Consider the following 19277-nt stretch of genomic DNA (forward strand, 5'->3'; position numbering starts at 1 on the left):
TTTGCGGATTTCTGTTGTTAAGTCTTATGTTCTTTAAAACACCCATAAACACATATCCTTGCTTCCCCCCCTACCAAACCAGGCTAGTTTTAGAAAAGTTAGAGAAACCGTTTCCCTACTTTCCAAACATAGTTCAGCTTTACCAGCAGCTGCCAATCACTCAGATCTGATTGGGGAGGTCCTTTCTGTGCTGTGGTGCCCTCCAGCTCTCAATGCAGAACCGCCTGGATTCTCAGCCTCCTTGCAAACTGCCTTCTTCCTGCAAACCGAATGGATCTCCTCTCCTTCTCAAAACCACATGGCGAGAGCCTCTTAAAGCAGCCTAGAGACCCCTTCTCCAAGCCACATGTAGAACTTAGCTTCTTTATTCTGCATGGAGAAGGCCCCTTCACCAAGCCGCATGGAGGGGGCGAGAGAGCGAGAGAGCTAAAATGTCCGCAGCTGTTTATATATCCCTGACTGCGTCCTCTGACGCAGTGGGTGTTGCAAACAGTTCTGACCATTCGCAGAACCTTACATAGGCTCTGTGTGCTTTTTCCATACCGTCCCCTGGTTCAAGACTCCTCCCATCTACCTGAGGCTTTGGATGCATTAAAGCCATTTTGCATAAGAAAGACACTAGCTACCAGCCTCAGGCATGTGGAGGCATTCTGAAAAGATGCTTCCTTCTCCCCATCCCCCAGCCGCAAACCCTGGGGATTTTTGGACTCCCCTGTTTCTGTAACAGTTGTGCAAGGAAGTGAAGTATGTCTACCTATGCCTCTAGCTTGACTATAAGTCTGGAGTTTTATACTTTTTAAAAGTCATTTATACATTTAAGTGCTTGAGTTTCATAGCCTCTCATAGAATCACAGAATTGTAGAGTTGGAAGGAGACTTGAAGGTCATCTAGCCCAACCCTCTCATTTTACTGATGAGGAGACTGAAACCAAGGAGGATAAATTGCTCAGTTATACAGCTAGTTACCATCTCAGCTGGTTGAAGGAGATGCTACTGAGCCCACAAAATAAATCGTTATTCATTTCAAACACTAGTAAGACTCCTTAGACTTATTATTTATAAGGATGAAACTCCTTGTAAGGTTTTATTTCCTTGAACAGAATTTCTGGAGAAAAATACGGAACATTCATGTATTCAATATATACTGTGTTTATTGAGCACCTACTAATATACCAAACGTGTTTCTAGTAGTTATAGATACAGTGAAAAATACTGATAAAAAAACTTTGCCTTCATGGAGCTTATATCCCAATAGGACTGAGCAGACAAGAAACCAGATAAATAAATAAAAGTTCTTCTATGTTACATACTGATAAATACTGTAGGAGGGAGTAGGAAAGGGAACTAGTGAGCATGAGCATATAAGTGGGGATTAGGGATAGCCTCACTGAGATGACTCATAAGAAAAGATTTGAAAGAAGTGAAGGGAGAGTAAGCTTTGAGAATATATTGCTGGTAAATGGAATGTAAGATTCAAAAGCCGTGAGGTGGGAACATACCCGTTGCGTTCAAAGAGCAAGTAGAGCACTGTGCTAGAGCAGAGCGAGGAGCAGAGTAGTAGAGGATGACGTTGATCAGAGAGATAATGCAGGACAAGATCATGTGAGTCCTTTAAGGTCACAATTAGAATTTAGGCCTTTCATCTGGGTGAAATGGAAAGAAGCTTTGGGGAAGTTTTGAGCAGAGGAATCATAGGATATAATTTAGGTTTTAACAGGACCTCTCTGGCTCCTGTGTGGCGAATAGGTCAGAGAGGGAAAAGGACGCATATAAGTTAGGAGGCTGTTGCAGTAATTTAAGGAGTTCTTGGAACTGGAGAAGTGCGGGTGGTGGGACGTGGTCCAAATCTGGGTATATTTTGAAGGTTGAGCCAACAAGATTTGTTTGTCAGATGTGGGCTTGAGAGGAAAAGAGGAGTCAAGTAAAACTCCGAAGCTTTTGAACCTGAGCACCCAAAAGAACAAAGATGCCACTACCCGAAAAAAGGGAAAACTTCAGAGCCAGTTATTGGTGGCTGGGCAGGAGGTGTGTCAGGGGGAGAGTGGACATCAGAACCTCAGTTTGGGTCATATTAATTTTGAGATCTCTATTTAGACATCAGATGGAAATGTCAAATTTGCAATTAGATGTATGAATCTAGAGTTCAGGGGAAAGGTTGGGGCTGGAGATAGATGTTCGTCATCAATTAGACATAAAGAAGCAAAAAAAACTCTGAAGAATGACCAGAAAAATGAGAGAAAAACCAGGAGAGTGCTATGTCCTTGTGCTGGAAGCCAAGTGATGGAAGTGTTTCAGGGAGAATGGTCAGTCAGCTGAGCCTGACGGTGCCAGGTCCCTGAGAGAGAGTGCGTATCAGCAATGGTAAAATGAGGGCCTGGAGGTCCACTGTTGGGCTTGCGTCAGTCTTGAATACACAGCTGTTCTGAGGTTCTGAATTGTCCTCTGAAGCAAAGCAGTGCTGCTTTGGGATTAGGTTTGTCTCAGCCCTGCCCTTTCCCTGAGACCTGGGGGCACTTGACTGCTGCCTCAGACCTCAGTCTTTTCCCCTTTACTATGCTCCAGTGTTGGTCACCCTTAAGAAGGGAGAGTGCTCAACACTCCAAAACGTAATGTTTAATGAGATTTTGTTTCTAAGACCCTTGGTAAATATGAAACTAACCACCTGGAGAAACACAAGGCACAATTTATTACTATTTTTAGCAAACAAACCAAGTCTTTCCCTATTTTGTGAACACTTATTCAAAACAGGAAGCTTGATAAAATGAAAATCAATTTTTCTCTTTCTCTTCAACCTACTTACTGCCCTAAACCTAGCCCCTAATAGAGAAACTAGGTCTGTTAAGTGTTATTTTTCTGCTTTTTCCTTCCTGTCCTCTTATTCTCCCAGCTGTCTCAACTCAGAACCTTGTACGAAGAGTAACACTTCAGAAAAATGTGTTTGCTTTGACATTTAAACAAGCCTCCATTTTGTTTTTCCATACAAAATGCTTCCTCTTCCCCTTTCCCACTTCCAGCATTCTGTCTGACCTGTCTTCTTTTTGCTCATCCATGATAAGATTTGCAGATTGTACCGGAGGTAGAAGGCAGATTTATAAATGTGTTCCTGCCCAGCTGTTTCAAGAGTAGAACTAACATTCATCTTCTAATTGTGTGCCTGCTCTCTATACACAGCTGCGTTCATCTGCCCTTATTAATGAGGTGCCTATCTCTAAGTCGTACCTTGTCTAGAAATAAATAGACTCTATTCCTGTTCAAATTGGTTATACAGTAATCAGAGCAGCCCATCACTGGGAAGAGACATCCATTTGAATTCACTTGCTAGTAGTCAGAAAGAATTTAGCCTAATCGCTTTCGTAGGTTTGCCATATCCCTCAAGATGCCAGGGCCAAGAAAGGGATAGAAGGGTTAGAAGGGATAGAAATCCTGTCCTTTCCCCTCTGGATCTCCCCCTCCCACCAGGCCCTCCTACAATTCTGTGTTTTTTATCTAAGATGAAGATAAAGGGACATTTTGAGGAAATTGTATAAAAGGAATCAGAATCCACTAGAGATAGCTGTGTAATGCCTTAAAAATCTGACCACTAATAAATAATGAGACTTTTGTTAAATTACTTAACCTTTCTGGGCTTTCATTTCCTGATTTGCAAAGTAGCTTTATGGCAGGAGTGTTGGGAGTTCTATGCTTTTTTTTATAATGGCATGGCTTGTTCAAAGAGTGGTTTAAGGCTGTAAATGTTTGATAAGCTAATGAGTAGGAAGTCACCTAGCGCATAATAGATGTTCAGTAAATGCTTAAATTAGAGCCTAATTGACTAAACCAAAGTTCTTTCCTACCTTAATTTCATTAGATTGAGACTTTCTAGTAGGATAATCCTCCCCCCGCCCCCCCTCCAGCATGCCCCAGCTTCCTTCTCTGATCTGGTTTTATGACACAGCCTCCTAAAATCTGATCCCAATGTGAACAGAGGCTAAATAAGGTTTTATTTAAACGCACGTCCAAAAGTTCACGGCTCAAGTCTTGATACTCCATGATTTTATCTGAACACTTTCTTTGTATTGACATATTAAAAGCCTACTATAGGCTAGTTATTTAATTTAAAACCTTATCATTTATTTGTTTTAATTCTGCAGTATTGATTAAAAATCTGAGACTCATAGAGGTTACATGTCTTGTCCAAGGTTACATTATAGCAGAGCAAGGGTTTGGACTAAGGTTTTCTAATTCCAAGTCCAGTGAGACAGCATTCTACATTAAAGAAGAAAATGAATGTAAGTGAGTTACTACAGATAGGCCTTAGGAATGGAGTGATGAATCAAATAGTATTATATTAGTGTATGGCCAAGACAAAGGACTAATTCTAGTGTCCCCAGACTTATTCTCTAGATAGATTTTGAATGTGCCTTGGGACTTCCAATCAAAATGACTGTGTTCAAACTTTTGACACATCCCCTTTGGTCCAAACACATAGCGAGGAGTAAAATATGTAAAGTGAAAATCAAAGAACGTACTTGGGCTCAAAAACAAAATAACCATCTCCAGGCATCCAAAACAGGGGAGATGTAAGTCACTGAGGCTGAAGCTGTGGGCTGCCACCCTCTGGGTCTGGGAACAGAGATTGGTGCCTGAGAGATGAATTTGTAAGCAATAACTAGATAATGAAAAAGGCCCCTAGATACATAGAACTTGAGGCCAAGGGAGTGAGATGCCAACCCCAACCAGCCTCATGAAAGGAGGCTTTAAACATTTCATTGAGTAGGGGAGGAAGGAAGCCTAAGGAGTTGTGAAGAAGCATATCAAGCTGTCTGCTCATTCAGTGATTAGAACTGATATCCTGAATTTCTTCTAATGGCACAGGCCGTTGGAAGACTTGTTCAGACTAGGTCCTTAGGGGACTGAATGGAAGAAATTGGAAAAATATGAAACAGAGAAGGGGAAAATCAGTAATGAAAACATCTTGCTCAAAAAGAGTCTACAAACCAAAATTTTGTATACTAGAAATCAAACACTAACAAAAACAACCAAGCTGTGACCCATGTGGCTCAGTTGGTTAGGTGTCGTCCCACAAAGGCAAAGGTTGCAGATTGGATTCCCAGTCAGGGTGTGTGTGATGATGTTTCTCTCTCATGTCATCTGTGGTTTCCTCCCTCCTTGTCCCCTTCCCCTTCCCTTCCCCTCTTTCTTAAAAAAAAAAAAAGATAACCAATAAAATTTAACTAGGACTTTCACTTGGGGAAAGATAAGTATACATAAAAGAAGGCAGGCCAGCCCTGACTGGAGTAGCTCAGTGGATTGAGCACTGGCCTGGAACCAAAGGGTCGCCCGTTCGATTCCTGGCCAGAGCCCATGCCTGGTTTGCAGACTAGGTCCCCTGTCTTTATCCCTCCCTTCCTATCATGCTGATGAGTTTCCTGGGTTTTCTTTTTGCCTCATATATCCCAGACATGGAGCTGAACACTGTACTTAAGGGTAAAAAATGGAGTGCTTACCCCCTAAGAGCAGAAATAAGGAAAGGATGCCAGCTTTCACTGCTCTTATTTAACATAGCGCTGGAGGGTCTAGCTATTGCAATAACACACACCAAAAAAAGGGGGAAATAAAAGGCATACAGATCAGAAAGGAAGAAATACAACTGTATTTATTTCCACATTGCATGATTGTCTACATAGAAAATCCCAGTGAGTATATATTGTTAAAAAGCTCCTAGAACTAATAAGTGAGTTTAGCTAGGTCATAGAATAAAGATAAACTTACAAAAACCAATTGTATGCCTGCTATATTCTAATTATGAATACATGGGCACTGAATTTTAAAATAGACCATTTACAAAACAATTAAATACTTAGAAGTGAATTTATTCTTTAAGTCCTCACCCAAGGATATATTTACCAATTTTAGAGAAGAAGGGGAGGAGAGAGAAAGAGAAAGAGAGAGAGAGAGAAGCATCACTGTGAAAGAAAAACCTCTATTAGTTGCCTCCTATATGCTCCCTCACTGAGGCTCAAACCCATAACCTACATATGTGCCCCGACCAGGAATCAAATCTGCAACCTTTCAGTGTACAGGATAGTGTTCCACCAACTGAGCCACCCAGCCAAGGGCAGGAGTAAATTTATTTTTATTTTTACTTATTGATGAGAGAGAGAGAGAGAGAAACAGCAATTTGTTTTTCCACTTATTTATCCATTCATTGGTTGATTCTTGTATGTGCCCTGACTGGCAATCAAACCCGCAACCTTGGCATATCAGAACGATGCTCCAACCAACTGAGCTGCCCAGTCAGGGCTACTTAGGAGTAAATTTAATAAAACGTCTACAAGATTTGTATGCTGAAACTGCACAATGCTGGTGAAATAAATCAAAGAAGATCTGAATAAATAGGGATCACATAGTAGAGATGTCAGTTTTTCCCAAATTGATATAAAGGTTAATATGATTTCTGTCAAAATTCCAGCAAGATATTTTGTAGATATTGAGTGGTGGGTACCTGAGTTTTTGTTAGGTTATCCTTTGTATTTTTTAGTACATTTGAAATAATACACAGTTTTTTTAAGGATATGTGTTTTTGTTTGTTTTTTATTGACTTGAGAGACAGAGGAAGGTGGGAAGAGAGAAAACCATCAATTTATTGTTTCACTTCTTTACGCATTCATGGGTTGCTTCTTATTTGTGACCTGACTGGGAATCGAACCCACAACTTTGGCATATTGGGACGACACTCTACCCAACTAAGCTACCCGTCCAGGGCATGCATAATTTTTTAAAGTTATAAAAATATACTTTAACTGGACCATGAAATCTTTGCAACTGTTGCCCATGCCAAGGGGCCCTGGTAGTGTTGTAGGCAGTTCGCATAGAACTATTCCAGCCCAATCCTATTTGTCCCATTGGGACCCAAAGCACCCCTAAACCCTCCTATAGGAGCCAGAATGCTACTCAAATGGAAAATACTCTCCTCAGTTGCCAAAAGGGCTTCTCTTCTCTATATCTGAGTTCTCTTGTCTTCCAGGGATGTTGGTGGTGAATGTAACATGGAGGAATAAGACATATGTAGGTACACTTCTTGACTGCACACGGCATGATTGGGCGCCCCCCAGGTAAGCACTCTGCAGCTTTTTAGTAGTGTATGTTAGTCTCAGCCACCCGAATCAGTGATCCTAACACCTACATTCTGCTAAGTTTGAATAGTTTTAAAAGACACCCAGCTTTGGGTTGTACACCTGAAACTAATATAATATTGTACATCAACTGTAATTGAAAAATAAAAATTACTTATTTAAAAAAGGGAGAATTTTAAAAATTAACAGCATCTCATAATGGTAATTACACCTTAGATAACATAGATGTATTTCTATAAAATAAGAGCATTTGCCATACAGAGGGGGGAAAAAAGACACCCAGCTTTTAAAGAACATTATGGTGTGTAGAAACAAGGGAGGCACTGTATTCATCTGGCATTTAAGAAAAATAAACGAACTAGGTGTTGATAAGTTGGGTAGAAATGGAGAGGAGATCCTATTTAAACCTTTGTCTGAATTTATTAAATTCTGATTGCTACCTGTAGTCAACTTGACACCAAGGCACTAGAGTCTGACTGTCAGTGAACAAACATTCATTGATGATCCTTTTTGATGGTAGCTATCTCTCAGAAAATTAAACTCAAGAACATTTCAGTTTTTTGAGCTCTACTAGACAATGTGGGTTTCACAAGGATGTTTTCAAATTGCAATTTGATCTTAAGATTGACATTTGCGTAAATGGCACCTTACAGCTTTTTCCTAATATTAGTTTGCAATTTGCCACAGTTTGGGGAACCCACACATTGGGGAATAATTTACAGCTAGTATGCCCATAGCATTCTAGAAGCTCACCACTTGTGGCTCCCACTCTTTCTGAAGTTCCTTTAACAAATCATATTCATTGAAAATGATAGTTACCATCTGGACAGTCCTTCTGGAGACTGCAGCTAAACTGGTGTAAAGACGTTTTCTCTTTTTAATAATATCTTCTTGTGTTTGTCCTTTGCCAAGGTTCTGTGACTCCCCGACCAGTGACTTGGAAATGCGAAATGGTCGGGGTAGAGGCAAACGTATGCGTCCCAACAGTAACACCCCTGTCAACGAGACAGCCACAGCCTCTGACAGCAAAGGGAACAGCAACAGCAGCAAAACCCGAGCAGGAGCCAATAGCAAAGGCCGTCGGGGCAGCCAGAATTCTTCAGAGCATCGCCCACCTGCCAGTAGCACCTCTGAGGACGTCAAGGCCAGCCCTTCCTCCGTGAATAAGCGGAAAAACAAACCCCTTTCAGACATGGAGCTGAATTCTAGCTCAGAGGACTCCAAAGGGAGCAAACGTGTCCGTACGAATTCCATGGGCTCAGCCACTGGCCCCGTCCCTGGGACCAAGGTGGAAACCGCTGTTCTAGACAGAAATTGTCCCTCCCCAGTCCTGATTGACTGTCCCCACCCAAACTGCAACAAAAAGTACAAGCACATCAATGGACTTAAGTACCATCAAGCTCATGCCCATACAGATGATGACAGCAAGCCAGAAGCAGATGGAGACAGTGAGTATGGAGAGGAGCCCACTCTCCATGCAGACCTTGGGAGCTGCAATGGTGCCTCTGTCTCACAAAAAGGTTCCTTGTCCCCTGCCCGCTCAGCTACCCCCAAAGTTCGACTCGTAGAGCCCCATAGCCCTTCTCCTTCCAGCAAATTCAGCACAAAAGGCCTCTGTAAGAAAAAGTTGAGTGGGGAAGGGGACACAGACCTTGGAGCCTTATCCAATGATGGCTCTGATGATGGACCCTCGGTAATGGATGAAACAAGCAATGATGCCTTTGATTCTTTGGAAAGGAAGTGTATAGAAAAAGAAAAATGTAAAAAACCCTCTAGTTTGAAACCTGAAAAGATGCCTTCCAAGAGCTTAAAGTCAGCCCGGCCCATTGCCCCCGCCATCCCCCCACAGCAAATCTACACCTTCCAGACAGCCACCTTCACAGCAGCCAGCCCGGGCTCCTCCTCAGGCTTGACCACCACAGTGGTCCAAGCCATGCCCAACAGCCCCCAGCTCAAGCCCATTCAGCCCAAGCCCACTGTGATGGGAGAACCTTTCACAATCAACCCTGCCTTGACGCCAGCCAAGGATAAGAAAAAGAAAGACAAAAAAAAGAAGGAGTCTTCAAAGGAGCCTGAAAATCCTCTGACTCCTGGGAAGGTGTGTCGAGCAGAAGAAGGCAAAAGCCCATTCAGGGAATCATCAGGAGACGGGATGAAAATGGAGGGGCTCCTAAATGGCTCCTCCGACCCCCACCAGAGCCGACTGGCCAGCATCAAGGCTGAAGCTGACAAGATCTACAGCTTCACGGACAATGCCCCCAGCCCTTCCATCGGAAGCAGTAGCCGCCTGGACAGCACTACCCCCACCCAGCCTATGACACCCTTACATGTGGTGACTCAGAATGGAGCTGAAGCCAGTTCAGTCAAAACCAACAGCCCTGCCTACTCCGACATCTCTGATGCTGGGGAGGATGGGGAGGGCAAAGTGGACAGTGTCAAATCAAAGGACCCCGAACAGTTGGTTAAGGAGGGGGCTAAGAAAACTCTTTTCCCCCCTCAGCCACAGAACAAAGACTCACCATATTACCAAGGCTTTGAGAGCTACTACTCTCCAAATTACGCCCAGTCCAGCCCAGGGGCGTTGAACCCCAGCAGCCAGGCAGGAGTGGAAACCCAGGCCCTGAAACCAAAAAAGGATGAGGAGCCTGAGAGCATAGAGGGGAAAGTGAAGAACGATGTCTGTGAGGAAAAGAAGCCAGAGATGAGCAGTTCCAGTCAGCAGCCCTCGGTCATCCAGCAGCGTCCCAATATGTACATGCAGTCCCTGTACTACAACCAGTACGCTTACGTGCCCCCCTATGGCTACAGTGACCAGAGTTACCACACCCACCTCCTGAGCACTAACACGGCCTACCGGCAGCAGTATGAAGAACAGCAGAAGCGGCAGAGCTTGGAGCAGCAGCAGCGGGGACTGGACAAGAAGGCAGAGCTGGGCCTGAAGGAGCGGGAGGCAGCACTCAAGGAAGAATGGAAGCAAAAGCCGTCAATTCCACCAACTCTCACCAAGGCCCCCAGCCTGACAGACCTGGTGAAGTCAGGGCCCGGCAAGGCCAAGGAGCCAGGGGCTGACCCTGCGAAATCAGTCATTATTCCCAAGTTAGATGACTCTTCCAAACTCCCCAGCCAGGCCCCAGAAACACTTAAGGTGAAGCTGAGTGAGGCCAGCCACCTAGGCAAGGAGGCTTCTGAGCCTAAGACAGGTGCTGAGTGTGGCCGCCAGGCAGAAGTGGATCCAATACTCTGGTATCGACAGGTAAACTGTTCTGTAAAGAAACAGAAATACTATTTGATCGTCTTTCTCTCTTCCTCACAATCAAGGTTGTCCTGATGTAGGAAGTCAACAGAATACAGATTAGCAGGAGAAATCTATAGTTTTAGGGATTTTTTTCCCCTTTGTAAATGATTTTAATGGTTTTTAAAAACACTTTTACATCTGTAAAAGATGTTTTCCCATAATGACAAGAGAGGCCCGAGTATATTATTTGTGTCTAGGGTTACGGGACTTTACTAGCAGAGCCAAAACCAGAACCTAGGTGTCTTGATTCCTAGTCTCTCTCTCTCTCTCTCTGTTTTGTACAATACTCAGTGCTCATCCTGTGATTGTTGTAGGAAGCAGAGCCCCGGATGTGGACATACGTTTATCCTGCCAAGTACTCAGACATCAAGTCAGAAGATGAGCGGTGGAAAGAGGAGCGGGACCGCAAATTGAAGGAGGAAAGGAGTCGGAGTAAGGACTCTGTCCCCAAGGAGGATGGGAAGGAAAGCACAAGTAGTGACTGCAAGCTGCCCGCATCTGAGGAACCCCGCCTCGGGAGCAAGGAGCCCCGACCAAGTGTCCATGTGCCTGTGTCCTCCCCCCTCACCCAGCACCAGTCCTACATCCCCTACATGCACGGCTACTCCTACAGCCAGTCCTATGATCCCAGCCACCCCAGCTACCGGGGCATGCCTGCTGTGATGATGCAGAACTACCCAGGTACAGCACCCCTCCCACTGGTGGCCCATTAACCAGGAAGGGAAATGAAGCAGAGATTTCAAATCTGGTTTCCTTGCTCAGTCCTAACACTTTCTGTGGCTCAGGTAGACAAGAGCCCTTTTTTGAATGTGACATTCTGTGAAGTGGCCACGCTAAACCCAAACTCCTTGAATGACCCCTAGTTACAGTCTCTGGGACCACTTCTCCCTTGCTCCAGCTAGAAGGTTGCCTCTACAGTCATTTTTTCATGGATAACTAAAGGTAAAACTCCCTTTTTAGCACTACCATCTTTTTTCAGCTAGGATTTTTTCAACACATATTCCACATTTTGCAATGTACTCAGCACTGTGGAGAATACAAAAGAAACAGGGAAGACTAGTCCCTCCCCTCCAGGAGCTTACAACTTAATTGTAGCAGGAGAGACATGTGGAACAAACAACCTTCAAACAGGACGATGCATGTGTTCGTTGGCAAGATCACGATCAGCTGTAAGGTTGGAAGGCAGCAGAGGGGAAGAGCAGTTGGAAGTCAGGTTGTGGGGAAGTCCAGCTAGAAAAGCTTCAGCTTGGGGAAGATGAGCTTTTTATACTACTGTGTGAGAGTTCTTGGGAAGGGGGAGACATGAAGTTGGAGTTTGTGTTTTTTAACTTGTTAGAAGAAAATGATCTTACTGAACTCCACTCACTGGTTTCTGTTGCCTGAAGAGCCACGCGTGATGCTTCTGGGGTGGAAGAGAATTTCTTTCAGTGTAAAGCTGCCGCCTCCCTACAGGAGAGCAGCCTAAATAGTCTTGATAGTCTGGTATAACATTATAAGGCAAACTCTAGGACAAGTAGGCTTTCAAACAGATAGGAAATTGTCTCGCCCTGTGGTATTCCTTTCTCCTGTAACCCCATTCATCTATATAAAAATAATATATAAAAAAATATTTAAAAAATAAAATAAAAATAATAATATAATAGTTCCATTTGATGAGTGCCTGATCTGGCCAGGCACTGTGCTAGGCATTTATGTACATTATCTGATTTAATCCTCCCTGCCACCCTGTCACCCTGTGAAATTAGTTTTGGTATCTTCATTTTGCTGCTAAGGAAACTGAAGCTCAGAGAGGTTGTTCATTTGCTCAAGGCCTCTGCCTCCATTTCCCTATGACTTCTCCACTGGAAACTCTGCCCTCTGCAAGGTGAATCTCTGAGACTGGGACTCTAGGGAAGTTGATTCCCAGAGACTGAGGGTTGTGTTCCTGATATCCCTGAGCTACTTTTGCCTCTAGAGTTCAGTATAAAGGACAAACTACTAGTTTCAGCCCAAAGACTTCTGGGTAGAAACCATTCCTGTGCCTGGGGAAGCTGATGCCCTCCTAGCCACATCCACTTAAGCAGTTTCTTTTACCTCTCCCATCTCTTCGACTGATTTATTTCTCCTTTCCCAGGTTCCTACCTGCCTTCTAGCTACTCTTTCTCCCCGTATGGCAGCAAGGTCTCGGGGGGTGAAGATGCCGACAAGGCACGAGCCAGCCCCAGTGTCGGCTGTAAATCCAGCTCAGAGTCCAAAGCCCTGGACATCCTGCAGCAGCATGCCAGTCACTACAAGAGCAAGTCTCCCACGGTGAGGGAAGTGCAGTTACACTGGCTGTCATCAAACACCAGTAGGGCCAGAATCAGGGTCTGGGGGAAGGTGGGCAAGTTCAAGTTCCAACCACAGTATAGTCTGGCTGACCTGCCCTTGGCTCCCCCAGGCACCGCCTTGATTCTTAGGGGTCCTACGTGTTTAAGGAGCCATGATTTGGGCTCTGGGTGTCCTGCTCTCATGTGTGTATCTCACAATAGTGCTTTTGTGTCTGCCTTCTTTTCCAGATAAGTGATAAAACTTCTCAGGAGAGAGATCGGGGAGGCTGTGGGGTGGTTGGGGGTGGTGGCAGCTGTAGCAGCATCGGGGGAGCAGGCGCCAGTGAAAGGAGTGTAGACCGGCCCCGCACCTCCCCTTCCCAGCGCCTGATGTCCACACACCACCACCACCACCACTTGGGGTACTCACTGCTCCCAGCACAGTACAACTTACCCTATGCAGCAGGTGAGCCTCATTTCTCCCGCCCAGCTCTTTAACTCCATCCCAGTAGTGCTGCCCACAGCAAGGGGCCCATGGCAAGTTGTTTTGTTGTTGTTTTGTTTTGTTTTTTGAGCTTCTAATCGTTCAGAATCCTAGCCTCCTGCAGACCATCATTAAAGCACATGACATTTATTTCCTCCCTTGGAGCTTGGGGATTCTCAAGCTCCTCTAGAAAATTGGCTTTCATATTCAGAAGAACAAGGAGCAGGTGTTCCCACAGTCAAAGAGAAACAAACAGCTGAAAAATGGAGCCTTACTATCTGTCCCAGAGAAGGAAAACTCTTGACTCCAAAAAACCTCCGCTGCCTTGCGGCATACCTCTTCAGGGGAAAGGCTAAGGGAGTAAACCCCGACAGAAAATCCGGAGCCGGAGTCCCTAAGGCGGTTTGACGTTGTAGTCAACACCGGCTACTCCTGCGGCGCACCTGAAGCCAAGCTGTATTGACTCCGTCTTTCCCTTGGATCCTTCAGCTGCGAAGAGAGGGGGGGTCTGCTGCATGGGCAACAGCGGACCCTCCATATCACCCTGCCCAGGCTCTGTAGCTTCAACACGGGAGGAGACAGATACCGTGTCACTCCCGAGTCGGACTGCACAGCCATTCTCGGCAGTGCAGATAGACTCTTAGGAAGCTACACCATCGTCTCTCGAGACGGACGGCTGCCGACGACGACGACGACTATCTGTCCCCAGCAGCTCTATCTGACCAGTATCATTTTTTTCTGTCAGCACCGCAAAACTCAGTGAAGTTAGGAATTTAAGGAGAAACTTCTCCCAGTCCCTGCCCAGCTGGTAAAGACCAAGTGCTTAAGTCAGAGGTTCTGGGAGTGCGGCACTAACACGTCCTCCTACTCACGCAGGGCTTTCTTCTACAGCCATTGTTGCCAGCCAGCAAGGCTCCACTCCTTCACTCTACCCACCACCCCGGAGGTGAGAATGGTAAGTAACTTTGTAATGTGGGGCAACACAGAGTAGGGAGAGTTGATACTTAGATCACAGAGGATCTGTGGAGCCTGGGTGAGGGACAGCTGTGTGGGGTCAGCCGTCCGGGAATGGTGGAACCCGGGCCAAGCCTCCTGTACAAGTCCCGCATGAAGCCATGTGCGTCTGAGAGGAGCTGGGGAACACCTGTCCTCTAGGGAGATCAGTAGAGGCCTCCCCTACAGTTCATTTTCTTGGAGCGCCACCTTGTGGTTGTTATGCCAGCCGCCTGAGTGCCTGGTTACCTGTCCATGTTTTCCTTGCAGAACACCAAGTGCCCGGATAAAGTCAGCTTCACGGGCCGGAACTGGCTCACCCAAGGAGGTGATGGAGATGCCATTTAGACATCAGTTAAATGGTGTTGATCATCCTGTTTGCCGTGTTCCCACCATGACCGAAGGCAGACCCTTGGCTATCCCACCTCCGCCAGGCCCCCGGACTCCCCCCACCCTCCCTCTTCCTCAGGAGCTGGAGAGCTGGTCCTTAGCAAAAATATTTATTCTCTTGGCCACAGTTGTGACTACTGTGGCCTCTATGGAAATGAAGGCATGGGGAGCAACCAGGGGAATGTGGCCTCAGCCCAGAGAAGTCACTGCTCTGTTCCCCAAACCCTGGTCACCTGCCGGAGGAGTATCCGCCCCCCCACCCCCCCAGGAGGGACACCCTCCCTCCAGCACTGGGCAAGGTCTGAAGACAGCACAGCAGCCATACCCCTGTTACCACCATTACCGCCATAACCCGATCCTGCATCTCCCCAGAGGTTTGGGCTCTGGGAATTGGCAGCATGTGGAGGAACTAGAATCTCAGGAAAGAAATTAGGGGCTGTTTTCTCTATAATTGAGAAAACAAGGTCTTCAAACATGAAGACTTCTCCCCTCTCACATGAGCACATATAAATGCTCAGAGCCCAGCCTGGAAAGGAAGACCACGGTACTTGCCCCACCAAGGCCCTGAGCTGCCTGTTGGGCATAGGGCCAGGGGTCCCCACATCAGCACAGGGCTCCCCAGGGATGCTGGGAGTGAGCTGGAGCTGGAGCATGAGTGGAGTCTGTGAAACAGAACCTGCATCCCCACTAAGTCCTGCTGCTTCTTAGCCAGCACCTTGCCCTTTCTCTCTTCATTCCTGACCCCTTGGTGCCTTTCCCAGGGGATCCCCACACTGATCTCTCCTCTTTTCCACTGCTTGGTTCTTAAGACTCAGGCAGGTAAAATAGTTTCCCCAGCCTGGGGAGCTTTGGAGTCTGCCAGGTCACCTGAGGGCAAAGCCCAGGAGGCAGTTCTTAAGAGATGTCCTGTCCATTCAGTCATCTGAGTGTCCTTCTCATTTAGGACCACAAATATATACAGGCCAGTTCCTCTGTATCCAAGTACATGATCTTACACAGCTCCATCTATAACCCGTGTGTGCCAATATGAGCCTTGTTTCTTTGTAACACAGACTCTTGTTTTAGGAGCCACTGACCATGGGAGGTTGTGTGTTCCTTAGACCCTGGGGTGACACATCCAAGCCATTACTCCTCTGAGCCAGAGTGAACTCAGTGGGAGCTGTGCTTTGCTCTCCTTAGAAATGCAGTCTCCCAGTCCACACACTGTGCTCTTTGTACTGGGAATGGACGATGATTTGGTAACTATTGGAGCCACTTCTTCCCCAAGGTGTGGGGAGCTTTAGCTCTTATTTTGCTTTTGAGGTATCAACCCCTTTGTTCTCCTCCTCTCCTGTCTTTGACCTTCTGGAGTGAGAGAAAGATAAAGACTGACAGACACCAGCCTAGGCTACAAAGAGGTATTTATGACCAGAGTGCCAAAAGTGACCATTTAAAAGCAAAACCTTGGCTCTGACAGTGCGGGGCATGGACATGGAGGGCAGTAAGCACAATGTCCAGTAGAGGCTGCTTTCCAAGATCCCCGGAGCCCTACTCTAGAGAGGCTTAGGGTCATTTGCCCAAGAGGAACCCCTCTGACCTGCAAACCTTTCCTCTAGGTTTCATGTTCTTGTTAAAGTTGGGTTCTGAGCCCATCCAAAATACTCACCATTTTAGACCTCTTAGCAAAGCCCCAAGCAGCCTTCCTCTCCTCCATCATTCCTTCTGCCTCCTACTGCCTCAGCGGGCAGAGCTCTGAGCAGTGACCCCCCACTTCTCCACGGAAGCAGTTGGTGTGGACACCTCATCCCACCTAATCCGAGTCACCGCCACCAAGAGGATGACTCTAAATTTCATCCTGAGTATGCCCTCCCACACTCCTGTGAGGTGAAGCCAAGGGCCTGTCTCTGTTCCTGTTTGTTTTTAAATATTGTGTTTTGTATCTGTGGTGCTGGCTTACAGCGTGCTCTGTACATATTGTAAAGAAACTGTTCGGAGTAATCTTTTCCCATTGGGTGGGTATGGTCTACATTCCTGCCCTTTCCACTGTTCTGTAACACAGAGAAGAGGAAATTCCATCTTAGAGGGCAGCCTTGGGTTCTACAGAAGGGAACAGCTTTTTCTTTTTCTTCTTCTCCCCCCGCCCCTTAAAAAATATTTGGCTCTTGGATCCTGCCCAGAAAGGCAGATAAAAGCCAATAATGGCAGAATGGCACTGCCTTTTCCTGATCTCTGATCCTCCTGGTCTCAGATCCTTGCCAGGTCCAATCTTCCTTCCCTGAAATAGCATGAAACAGCAGCAGCAGCAGCAATGGAGAAAACAGATCTTTGATGAGTGCTGAGTGAAGGATTTGCTGTCCACCTCTAGCCTCTGTACATTGGGAGGAGAAACACAGGTGATGGTACCTGTGGCACCCATGAGCTGGTCAGAGGGACGGAACAAGCAGCAAGGATTCCCACTCCACCGCACCCCACCAGCAAAGGCTAGGCAGGTGTGCTGCTAAGGTTCCAGACCACCAACCCAAGGCTCTCTTGGAGCCACCCTGCGCAGGCCTCTGCTAGACATCGCTCATCAGACTCCCCACAGAGTAGCCAGAGGGCAAGCGCCTCAACCTCAGGTAAGACAGCCAAGGCTTAGAGCTGCTGCTCAGGATTCACATCCTCTTCTTCCTCACTTAAGGTGTCACTACCCTTCATCCCTTTTCCCTATCTGTACATGTATGTGTACATGTATGAATTTCCTTATCTTACTGTCTCCACACATCTCAAGGTCAAAGGACCACATGCAGAAGGGTTAAGAGTGCACACCCCATGAAATGAAATGGTGATTCTTGAATCTCTTCTCTCCAGGCTCCAAGGTGGGGGGTGGAGTGACTTGGCCTCAGTAGTAGGAGGGTAAGACTGCAGAAGGGCTAAGAGTTGTATACAGGCTTTGAGGTCACCCATGTCACTAATTGTTCCACATACCTTATCAACATCCCAATGTCTGTTCTGATGCACCCAAGATTCCACTGGGCAGCTAGCTGGCCCCATAATTCTGGGCCTTTGTTATCTGTTTTATTACTAGAGCATCCCAGGAAGCTTTCTGATGATCCTCTGCCATGGGCCACTCCTGGGATTGAGCCCCTCCCAGCCTCGTCCCAGCCCCTCCTGCCCCAGCCCACCCGCTTGCCTTGGTGCTCAGCCCCCCATTGGGAGCAGGTTGGGGCGAGCTGGAGGCCCGGGCTGGAGGGGCAGTGTTGCTATTCATAGCTTTTGTTCCATTGGCGTTGCTTTGTTGGATTTAATTTCAGTCTTCCTGATTCTTCCCTTCTGTAAAGTGTACATTACCAAGTTCCTTGTTTTTTTATATATATATATAAATATATATATATACAAACTGTACTCTTTTTGCCTTTGTACATTCAGGCAAGAAGAGAAAATAAATCTTTTTAAGAGACAATCACAAATCTGTGAGGGCTGCTGGTTATTTCTCCTGGAGTTTGCTGCTGAGCTGCCTCCTCCTTCCTCCCCACCTTTCCGTTCTTTCAGCTTTTCCCTGCCTTCCTGATCCTGTTCCATACGCATCCTCAGCTCCACCTTCCCTGGCTGACGGCAAGCTGTTGGGTCCAGTGTCCAGACTCCCTGCCCTCAGCCCTTTCCTGCCCAGCAGTGTTTTCCAGCTTCGCCACTGGCTTACCTAGGACCTTTCTTTCACCTGTACCCTGGCCTCCCCTTCTTCCCCTTAGAGCCCATTCACCGAAGTGGCTTTGGACCCATGGGTACTCTGGGACCTCCCAGACACCCTGGTTTTGGACATTCACCTGTGAGACTATGCAGCTAGCTTTCTGCCTAAGAGTTTGCACTATTTCAACCTGCCTGAGAGTTAGAACAGATGGTTTTTAAAAAAACGAGTAGGGACTCATCCACCCCCCGATTTCCAGTGTCCAGAGCGCTCTCTCTGATCCAGAGACCAGAGAATCATTCCTGGCTCATGGACTCCTATGGCTGTCCCATTGGAACAAGCGCAAAGGGTTTCTGGGTCAAGAGCATTTGATCAGAACTTCAAAGGGTGGTACATTCTGAAACAACCCAACCAAATCATTGTTCCACCTCTTGAACTTGATCCTTTCCCTCTTTCTCCTCCCCACCCCCTTTCTCACTATATCCTTTTCTTAATTGGCTCTGGAACTGAATTATATTTTTAAATTACTTGTTGTATTTATTGAATAAAGTTTTTAATGTCCCTGTTCTTAAATTTAGATGTAGTTTGCCTTTCACATCTTCCCTCTCCCACTCCATCCTCCCCAAAAATACTTTAAGTTTTTAATTACAGTGCAGATATAAGGTACCTACTATTCTTTGCTGTCAATGGTCTTATCTAGCAAAGGTTTTTCTTTTTGAAAGGGAAATATTTATTTGCTGGGTTTCTGATTTGACCTTTTAAACTCTGGCTGTATTAAAGAGGATCCACCAGTAGGTGGCAGTAGAATCTCAGGTGTGTGTCCTGTCCACTCCACTAGCCTGGGGGACAATAAAGGACTTCATTTTGTCTTGGTTCTTCACCCATCATGTAGGCTCCTTGGGTTTGAGTTTAACATCTGAATTCTAAACTGCCTATATTGGCCATTGTCAGCATTCGCGTGGATCTGCTATAAATGTCATGTTTTTTCAGTCACTGCCTTTATGCTGCCTCTAGGGATTATCTGCTCAGTAGAGGACATTTCCAGGCCTTTTTTATTTCAGCTGAATGTCTAC

At 46.1% G+C, this 19277-nt stretch overlaps 1 protein-coding gene across 2 annotated transcripts in view; it reads left to right on the forward strand.

The window, feature by feature from the left end:
• ZNF609 (zinc finger protein 609) overlaps nt 1-14819 on the forward strand; it is a 191490-nt gene extending 176671 nt beyond the window's left edge. The window contains exons 4-10 of one of the 2 annotated variants that reach the window (XM_090270754.1): nt 7006-7093; nt 8027-10367; nt 10724-11090; nt 12523-12698; nt 12947-13163; nt 14058-14136; nt 14445-14819. In XM_090270754.1, the coding sequence (XP_090126880.1) occupies nt 7006-7093; nt 8027-10367; nt 10724-11090; nt 12523-12698; nt 12947-13163; nt 14058-14131 (3263 nt within the window). In that variant the 3' untranslated portion in view covers nt 14132-14136; nt 14445-14819. The remainder of the gene's footprint in view (nt 1-7005; nt 7094-8026; nt 10368-10723; nt 11091-12522; nt 12699-12946; nt 13164-14057; nt 14137-14444) is intronic. The other variant, XM_090270755.1, reaches the window with a different exon arrangement.
• Nucleotides 14820-19277: the final 4458 nt, after the last annotated feature.

This window comes from Furipterus horrens, unplaced genomic scaffold, assembly GCF_987537825.1.
Source record: "Furipterus horrens unplaced genomic scaffold, mFurHor1.1.pri manual_scaffold_3, whole genome shotgun sequence".
Taxonomy (NCBI): Eukaryota; Metazoa; Chordata; class Mammalia; order Chiroptera; family Furipteridae; genus Furipterus; species Furipterus horrens.